The 10,697-nt window shown below is 29.8% G+C and overlaps 1 protein-coding gene across 2 annotated transcripts in view; it reads left to right on the top strand.

The window, feature by feature from the left end:
- The first annotated feature begins 4,697 nt into the window (after positions 1–4,697).
- Positions 4,698–10,697, top strand: part of LOC124360834 — a 44,972-nt gene continuing 38,972 nt past the window's right edge. Inside the window, exons 1-2 of one of the 2 annotated variants that reach the window (XM_046814788.1) lie at positions 4,698–4,915; positions 7,186–7,314. In XM_046814788.1, the coding sequence (XP_046670744.1) occupies positions 7,197–7,314 (118 nt within the window). In that variant the 5' untranslated portion in view covers positions 4,698–4,915; positions 7,186–7,196. Of the gene's footprint in view, positions 4,916–6,674; positions 6,859–7,185; positions 7,315–10,697 lie in introns of those variants that run through there. The other variant, XM_046814779.1, reaches the window with a different exon arrangement.

The raw sequence follows: 10,697 nt of genomic DNA, 5'->3' as shown, positions 1-10,697 counted from the left end.
TCTGAGTGTCTTATTAGGCATTACGTACAGTTGACAATTTACAAGCCATAGAGTAAAAGAATTAGTTACAAGTCTCATGACAGCTAATTGCTTAGATAATCTTTAATTTCAAACTTTGTAAATATAAGGATATAACTGTTTTGTACCCAAAATATTTTCGCTTTGTTGAAAGATAGCATGAAATCTATATCGAACTTAAAAAATAAGTATTCAAATATTCATAGTAAAGACTAGTCATAGAAATATCTTATAATTTCAAATTTTTTAATGCATATCCGAAAATTAATGTACAATATCTTCAGTAGCTTAGTTATGCCTTATAACTTTAAACGTACCCTAAGGCCAATAGTGCCTTCAATTGTCTAAAATACTAATTAATAAGTAACCAGGAATTGTATGTGCCTCTGGTCATCAGTGAGGGTTTTAGGGGAACCATCGGCGACACCCCCATTTCTGGCAAAAACAGGAAAAACCCATCGAGATAGTACCCAAATTCAAGCTCAGATCACGTGAGCGCTCGTAAAGGTTATCTTTAAATTTGGTACTACTAGTAACATATTTCTGATTATCTAATCTATACCTAATTATATTGCGTAATAACAAGAAGTACTTAAAGACAAAGTGGCCTACTTCTTGCCGACATAGCTTCCTTTCTGGCGACAAAAAACAAGAACCGATCGTCAAAATAATATTTAACTTTCATAGCAAGTCAAATAAAGTATGTTCTTTCTAATAATGTAGTTTTTTGGGTTCATGGTAAGAGAAACTGTTCCCAAAATAGTAGTAAAGTGATAATACCAAAGTACAGGAATCATATAAAGGTTTGGTCGATTATAATATTGTTAGTTATATTAGATGTCATTTTTCGAAAAAGGGGTGGCACAGATAGGTTAAAATAAATTATATACAAATACATATAAATACTTACAAACAGCTGTTTTAGGAACGTTTAAACTTAGCTTCTGATGTGTTATACGAAGGATAGATATTTCATAAGAGATAGTCTATACATTTTAGTTTGCTTACATGGTTTACATATATGGACATAGTAACATGTATTTCATAATTTTTAAATCGAAATTGAAATTATCTGAACAAACCACTTCCAATCAAAATTTCTAGTTTGACATTGTTTAACTCATCATTTTTCTAGAAGCTTCTCAATTTTCCTTATCTGAAAATAAATAAAAATTTATATGCTTTATAAAAACAGCTTAGCTTAAGCAATAATACATTGTTGTTGGAAATATATTCTGCAATATTGCTATATGTATACTATATTACATTAATGAATTTATTCCAAACGCTATAATAATAGATTTTGTGGCTTGGTGTAACAATAATAAAACTTCTTACATGACAAATATTTATGTTAATACAAAAAGTGTTACAAAAAATCCAGATAATAATAAAAATATCTAGATTTATATTGTATTAGATCTATACACCCTCGATTATAATTATTTTAAGTAATAAAACATCGTTTAGAAAAAAACGAGATTCCACTCAACAAAGCGGGGGCAATTTGAGTTTGCTGTAGCCAACTAACATTTATGAATGCAAGTTTTGTATGTTAAGTAAAAAAGTATATGCAATTACATTTCCGTTAATTAAAATACTAAGAAAAGTAGTTATGAAACGTATAATCAAAATTAATTGTTTTGAAGCATCCTTTGACTATACACAAAAACGAGATTAAAGTTTTGCCTATTAAGGGGGGGTCCGTACCAAAAATTTCATTTTTTTGAGTTTTTTGGTTTTTTTTAGTTTTATATTCTTCAGAACCTCACCTTTTCAAAGATGTGCTTATTTTCTTTCTATCTTTATTAGAAGTTATTGAAAAGAAAGTTTTTCGAAAGCATTGCAACCAATTTATGGTGAAAGAGGCAGCCCCGCTGGTGGCCCACCGCTTTAATCATATTCATACATACTACTACTATTCTTGTTTCCTTATTGTTATGTTATGTTCATTTGCCAAAAGCTGTTATGCTTGCTATCAAGCCAATATTTAGGGATTTGGCTGATCCTGAGCTTTTGCAAAAATGTGTGAAGGGAAAAACACAAAACCCAAACGAATCATTGAACAATGTGATTTGGTCTGTAATACCAAAAAGGGTTTTTGTTAGCCTACCAGTGCTAAAATATTGGACTTATTTAGCTATAAGCACATTTAATAATGGCCTGATAAGTAGAGTACAAATAATGGATGAGCTTAAACTTTCTCCTGGTAAAAATTTGGTTGCTGCAATGAAAAGCCTTGAGAATAAGCGACTCAAGAAAGCCGAATTAGCTGCAAATGAGCTTGAGAAGAAAATCAGGAAGGCTAAGGCATTGAAGAAAAGAAAGTTAGAGGACCAATTTGAGCAGGATGAAGCAGACAAACCAGCCTACAGCACTGGCAGCTACTGATGTTACCAAGTTCACTGTAGGTTAGTACAACGATTTTTTCAATCGCGTTTTCCCAAAATTTGTATTTTCTAACTTTGATGTAAGTTTTCTCAGGACCTGTTAAAGATATCTTTATGAAATTTTCACTGTGTGTTTGTTTTAGTATTTACTAGTCACTAACACAAGGATTTTGTAAAATTTTAATTTTTGGGCTTATAAAAATTAAATTTCTGAATTAAAAACTTGAAATTTAACACAATTTTTTAAAAAATTTGTAGAAAAATTAAAATACAAAATAAACAAAAATCCTTGTGTCAGTGACTAGAGTATTACATGATTAATAAAATAAAATAAAACATTTCAGTGTAGGTTCAACACAGCTCTATAAAAATTACATATAATTAACATTACGGAGATAGGCGAACAGACCCCCCTTAACAAAAAATAAGTTTATTTAAACTATCACATAAAGTAAGTATTTATGTAAAATACCCTTTTCTTGAGGTTTCTTAAAAAGATGAAAGAAGCACCTCTTTGCTGATTTATCAGACTAGGAACATAACCTCGCATTACATCTCTTAACTTTTAATGGCTCTTTAACATATTTTAGTAAAACAATATTGTATTTGTTTTAGCTATTTCAGTCAAAATTTAGTTAATTTTTGTACTCTTTACGAACGTTTATTTAACTTAATGTAGCAAAATATATTTTTAACAGATTTAATATATTTTAAGCAAATTAAAGATGAAAATTTGAAATTGACATAATGTAAACATCTTTGAATAATTGTAAATAGGACTATTCTTCGTAAATTATAACAGCTGATGTTACCTACTGAGAAACGACATAATATCCAACTAGCGCCTATAAACGAAGAAGAAGATATGAATTATGGCACTTGTCACCATAATTTTGTGAGTTAACCGGACCTATCCTTTATCAGTTATTCAAATTACTGTCATGATCCTGTAATTTCTTTTATCTCTTTAAAGCCTCAGCCCTCGGCTATGCTGGCTTGTTTTAATACACTGTGGCTGCTATTCCTGTATGAATGGACCTCCCCGGGATTTGTACCCGTGATCTCTTAGTTAGAGAGCCATGACTATATCCACTAGTCTACGGAGGAGGACTACCTGTAATTCATATTTACAAGGTATTACTACAGTCTAGCCCGAAGGAGATACCTGGATAGCCTCGTTAAACATTTATATGATCGTTAAAAGTTGCTTATGAATAAATTGTAGCACTATAAGGAAAACAAAATACAAATCTTTGAAAAATAAGTTATTACTCTTCCCTAAGCTTGTGTTTTATTCGGCGACTGTATTTTGTTATCTTATTTATTGTGATCTAAATGTCTGTAACTAAGATAATGTTTTGTATATACTGAATTAAGCATGCATTTACGTATCTCCTTTAATGACTAGCACAAAATCGGTAAACATGTTTATAATCTGTTATTGCTTTATTTATTAATAAAAAGTTACATTACCGTTAATAAGTTACAGTACCTACTTTCATCTCCCGTTGTTCTTGGAGATTTTTGGAATATAACTTTTCTTTACACAAGTTTCCCGCATTGAAACGTTTAATTAAGACAAGCAGGTTATCAAATTTGAAATGATAAATGTATTTATTATCTGTAGGCCGAAATGTCAATATAAAACACAGATGGACATAAATGAATATTATTTAGAACGTCTTAGTTAGTGTGATAGCCTTGATTTTGACATCTTTTGGAGGTTTCATTATCAAGGGTAGTAGATATTAACTGCTTTGCTTTTTGGGTGGATTATTGTTAATAATTTTCACTGGGTGCATAGTAATTTACGCTGTAATATTTTAAACAGTTTTTATAACACAGTAGATTATTTAAAATTTTAATATGTAAGCTCTATTTATTTTTATACTGGCTTGTAAAAGTACTCCAAATCATTTGGACCAGTTTAGAACGGTAGCAAAGAGAATGTTTACGTTATTGATTAGGAAATAAATAAATTCCTTAATTTAATTAATGCATTTTTATTAAACTGCCTTCAGTTAGTATTTGAAACAGTTTGTTGCCATCGCTTAAAATCTATTATTACGTCTAATTTTGTGATATTTTTTAATTAATTGAAAATGCTGAAATTTAATCACCCGCCATTTTTCTGTACCGGCAAGTTACATCCTAGAACTTACAAAACCTATGGAGAGTACACATATTTGAAGTGGATTTCAAAATTAAGAGTTTTCTTAAAAAAAAAAACAAACAAATGTGGTAATAAAATAAAAGATAATTATTAGTTGATTGTAGTGGTTTTCACATGACACGAAGTACTCTAAAGACACTCAGTTCTGTTTATTATGTTTCTTTCCAGTAACCAATCACGATTAAGCGCGGATAAACCCCAAAGGGTTTAGACCAATCGGAAACCTTGATTTTAAAATTGAACTTCTTTGTCTGTGAGGTGCTGGGTCGACTGCTAACGTATTGAAGATCGTGTTTTAACTGTTAATTTTATGATTTAGAGTTAAGTTTACTAGGTAATGTGACAAGTTAAATGTAAAAATTTCATAGAGTGTAATTTATATTTTTAAAGTGTATAAATAGTTTAGATTTGTTTCTATCGTAAGTTTCTTAACCTCCTTTCCTATAACATGGCCATAATCATTTAGTGATTATTTGTGTTCGCTTTGTATTTGTAAGTATCAGATTTAAAAAGTTATTTTTAGAGATGATACATCTATATCTTTCTTTTTAAAAAGTTAGGCTATTTTGAAAATAGTATTTTTATAAAGTGAGTTGTTTACATTGTCGGCTACTTGAGGCGGGAACAGCTTCAAGGTCATTGACAGCGATTTCTAAACTTTGTTACTTAATTTGAATGGTTGCTAGGATACAGTTGTGATTGTTTATATTTAGTAGTGCAGTCATAAATAATATATATAAATTAACTACATTTTCCTATGTCAAGCCTTATAATACTTCTCTTCTACTCCTTATAAATGGGATTGTTTACAATCATGTACTTGATAAGCCCCAAGTAACTTAAATTCTTTTTGTTACTAGCTTTGTGTTTAGTTTTTAAGACTAATTTAAATTTTAAAATAAAATTATTTCCTTGCTATAATGTTTTACTATAGGCTATTGTAAATAGATATGTTAGAGAAGGATGGTTTGCCAGTTTTACTAAGAGCCAAATTTTAGTTGAGATCATAGACCTGTGTTATATTTGCATACTTGATAATGAGTATTTTCAGTGTATCCTTATTAAATGTAGGAATAAAGTTTTAGTTTGATTTGCATTTCATAGTCATTTGATGATGAGCAATCTAGATTAGTAAAAATAATTTGGTAAAAGTAAAGAGTGGTAAATTTATATATAGCCTAATAGATCATTAGTTAGGCTATGCCACAAGAAACATTTCATTCTAAGGCTTATAATCCTAATTTGTACATTACATTTATAATGATTTCAGGTTTAATTGTATTATTACGAAATATGTACTAAAAGTTTCTTAATTAAATATAGCCTAACACATTTTTGTTTCTATCGAGTGTATCGGGTAGAGTACGATAAGCGGACCCGGATTTTTATATCAATTAGTACAATCATCGATACTTAATATTAATTTATTTGATGTGTGTTTATAAATCATTCCAACATATCTATAGCCATAATCAATCATATTTTTAATAAAAATAACTAATATAATGCATATAGTGATAATGGTATAAATAATAAATGAGCTATAATGATCAAAGAAACTATTAGAACTGGAAATAGTAAAAACTCATAAATAATAATGTTATGACAACAACATAAAAAACATTTATAACAGGAAATACAAAATATACTTAATTATTTATATGTTTTCTCATGTGTAGCAATGATTAACCGTTTTCGAGAAGTGGTTAAGGCATCTTCTCTAGAAAGTCATACTTCTCTTCTGCATGAATACTCACAGAAATGATCTGCAAGCAGGTCGGCTGATATGCCACTTTTAAACTTTCGTTTCACAGTCCTCCATGAGCTTTCGACTGTCTGTTATTATCTATAAAATAAAATACGCATATTATACAAAAAAGTGTTTATAGTTGATACACGTTAGTTATTGTTTAAATTAAACATAAAATTTTAGTATCGAAAGTTGTAATTAAGTAATATTGTTTGTCAATATCAATATAAAAAAAACCAGGTCCGCTTATATCGTACCCTACCCAATGTATCGATTGTTTCTATAAAATGAGTAATTTGATAGTACAATTCATTTAACTTAACATATGACTTCAACATATTGATAAATTATAATAATGTTAATGTAAACAATAAACAGCGGGTAATATATATATTTTTTGGACATTCCAAAAATGGCGATGAGTATGAGATTGAAAGTTATTGGCGAGCGGTCATAGAAGTTGAGGAGTGGAATACTGGCATACTATCTTTGTAATTATTTTTACCACAGAGAAATGCGCCTGTCAGGTAAGAATCCTTTCCTCCATTTTACAAAAGCGGTTGCTCATAGCTATCTGGATATTGTAAAGTATCTCTTAACATGTGATCCAGGTTTAAATGTTAGTTGGTTTTGTTATTTTTAATGTTACTGTTAAGTTATTTTTTTGTTGTAATGTGTTATTCATGTAAAGTATATTAATTCTTGTTGTATGATTATTATATAATATCGAAGTTGGGTAATTAATGAATCGTTCAATAGTGACAATCGATTAACAAGTGTAGGGCGCTTATTAAAAGCCTCACCCAATTCTCAAATAGTAAAATTTCAATAACTTGTTTGTATGTTGTTTTTAGGGTACAGTACAATGGATCTTTACTTAATCAATGGGCATGATGGTATCTCATTACCTGAAATGATTGACTGGGATATTAAATTGTGTGATTCTGAAATAAGTGAAGAGGTTGGAATAAGCAATTTTGTGGGTAAGTATATTTATTCACTGTAAACACCATTTTACAACAGATAATAATGAACAAGATTGCAATACGTAAAGAAATTTTATAAAATTTAAACAGAAAGTTCAACTGCAACAAGTAACAATTATAGTCAGCATCAACCACCAGTATCCAGCACCAACTCAAAGAAGTGGAATAAATGGACTACACAATATAAAAAAAAAACTAATAAAAACAACAAAGCCATAATAAAAGAAGACTATATATGGGATTGGTTATACCTACCAAGACAAGATAAAATGTAAAATGTAATATATTTCTGCCTTTTGATTAACAGGCTATTAAAAACCCACAAAAAGGCAGATTTGGGTCATGTCTCAGAATTTTCTAAACAACGTATTTAAAAAGTTATTAAAGCTTGAGCTAAAATTTTTGGAATTTGAAATGCTCTTTAATATGATATGTCACATGATTATGTTTTGTTTATTTTGAATTTGTTTGAATCCTCCCAAAAACAGGTTTTCAAAAATCAAAATCACATCATCATTTTTTTGAAAAAAAAACTTCACACTACATCTGATGCTACATTTCAAAATGGGTTCTTATTAAAAAAATATTGTTTTACTGGCCTAAACACTGGTTTGGAGATTGCTATGTGCATTAAGTAAGGTACTTTGCTCTGCAATCAGTTAGGTGTTAAATTATTTCCCTTTGATAGTAAAATTTTTTATTCCTAATTTGGTTAATACTCTAAAATTATATATGGAAACATTTTTAGTTTAACTGTTAAGAAGTTTTAGATTAAGTTCTAGATATATTCGGGCTGTAACCAGGGCTGCCACCAACAATGAGAATCTGCAAGCGTACATTATATATGCATTACATGTTCCGGAAAAACATGTATGGATTATGTGTGAATTTTTTTAATGTCCCTGCAGTTTTGACCAGGAATGAATAAACTCCGATACTCAGTACCGTGGCTCTTTTCACTTGATTTCGATACCAACAGAAGTGCTTGAAATACACTTGAAAAATTACGATTTCACTTTATTATAACCAGTGATGTGTTGAAGCTGACTGTCGAATCTTAAGTCTATTCGTGGACGACAGCTGATTGGTAGTACGCAAATTATCGATTGGCAACACATTTTTGTACTTTATGTATGAAAAATGTAAATAGATAACCAAATTAACAAATTACTGTAGTTTGACAAATAATATTTTTGTTATAATTTGTATATCCTATATCTATTTTTGTGTGTTGCGCATGATACTTATATGTGATGTATCTAAAATAGTGACATAAATCTATCATTATTGTGTCAATGAGCTGATTCTGTTTAGTTTTAACTGAGGACTACAAAAAAAGCTGAATGAGGTAAAACAGCATCTGGTTGCTGTCAAAGAGTAGCCACCTTAAAAGATTAAGGTTTTCACATGTTCTTACTGTAGTTGCAGTCAGAATGCTTTTAAAACAATTTTATATTCAAATTGAATATTCAGAATCGATTCCAAAATTACTTATAATATTATTATTATATACTTGTTGAGCTTTTTTATTTTATAAGCTCATTATTTTAATAGTTGCGTAATTTTATGTGCAATGAATTTATTGTACGAGGGCTATTCGGATAGAAGATTATGTTTTGATACAAACAAAAATCAAAGAACAAGATAAAATTGTATTATATACATTTGAAAGTGACACTAAAATACTATTTGTCAACATAGTCACCATACAAATTTAGGCACTTACTATAGCGGCGAACTAGTATTGAAATTCCAGCGTTATAAAATTCTGCCACCTGAGACTTCAAGACGTAGTCACACCATCTAGCAGTTCCATGTAGTCAGTGAAGTGCTGTGTCGCAAGCCAGATCTCAAATCAAATCAAAAAAATCTTTATTCATCAGATATATACACTAAGTATACAATTGAATAGTGTCCAAAGACTCGCAGTCTGTACATCTTAAAACTACTAATATAAGTACATCTAAATCTACGATCTACGAGGAGGTGGAAAAGTACTCCTCCAGAGAATACAATGCCTTGTTTATCAAAAACCATTTAACTGTGTTTTTGAATATTCTCAGATTAGTTAAATTTTTTATACTAGTGGGTAGATGTTTAAAAAATTTCAGCCCCATGTATGATGGTTTTTTTCTCATAATACTTTAAATTGTGATGAGTTGTTACAATGTATTTTTTATTTCTGGTGTTGTATGGATGAGGTTCAAGATTTAATTCATTACTTATTTGATTATTTTTTGCAATTAGAATCGTGTCAAAAATATATTGGCCATATATTGTTAGAATTTTAATTCTTTAAATTTCTCCTTTACTGTTTCATTGTAATCTAGTCTCAATATAATTCTAATTGCCCTTTTTTGTAGTTTAAGAATTTTATCCATATTTGTTTTTGTCGTTGCACCAATGAGACATATTCCAAAAGATAAATGAGAGTGGAAATTTGCAAAATATATATATATTTCTTAGTGTTTTTTGGTTACAAAAAAACGACATCCTATAAAGAGAAAATATCTCCGAGCTTTTATCCACATGTTTGTCCCAGCTTAAATGTTGATCTATTGTTAGGCCGAGAAATTGTATGCTTTTTTTACTCTCAATTTCTTCTGAGTTGTACGTAATTAATGGTTCGGATATCTGTTTGTTGTTGTGTGTTTTAAATCTTACAAAGTTAGTTTTTTGAGCATTTAACATTAAGTTGTGCTGCATAAAGAAAGTTCCAATATTTTCTAATTCAATGAAACTTATTATCTCAACCTGTTCAACAGTATTGGCTGCTACTTTAAGATTTGAGTCGTCTGCATAAAGACACAGATTATTTTGGGGTGCACGTGTGAGTGCGCTCCCTACATCATTTATATAGCATAGGAACAGAAGAGGGTCCAAAATCGATCCCTGAGGGACACCATATCTAATCATTTCAGTTTCTGAAGAAACCTTTAAGACTCTATTTTCATGCGTTCTATGGGTAATTTCTACAAATTGGCATCTATTGTAAATGTACGATTGAAACCACTTAATTGCATTTTTTTGTATTCCTAATGATTGTAATTTAGTTATCAGGTGAGAATGGCTTACACTATCGAATGCCTTAGATAGGTCCATAAAGATTCCTGCTGTATACTCACCTTTGTCTACTGATTCAATTATAGACTCAACAAAAGATACAGCAGCGGTTATTACTGATTTTTGTGGTCTAAAACCGTGCTGAATATTAGTTAGTAATTTAGAATCCTCTAGGTATGTTATTAATTGTTTGTTAACTATTTTCTCATAAATTTTTGAAATTATCGGAAGAAGGGAAATTGGGCGATAGTTTGACACAGTTTCTGGACAGTTTTTCTTATGGATTGGTATGATTTTTGATCTTTTAAGCTGATTTG

Source organism: Homalodisca vitripennis, chromosome 1 (assembly GCF_021130785.1).
Source record: "Homalodisca vitripennis isolate AUS2020 chromosome 1, UT_GWSS_2.1, whole genome shotgun sequence".
NCBI lineage: Eukaryota > Metazoa > Arthropoda > Insecta > Hemiptera > Cicadellidae > Homalodisca > Homalodisca vitripennis.
The sequence above is the reverse complement of the archived record's forward strand: the minus strand, read 5'-3'. Positions and strand labels throughout refer to the sequence as shown.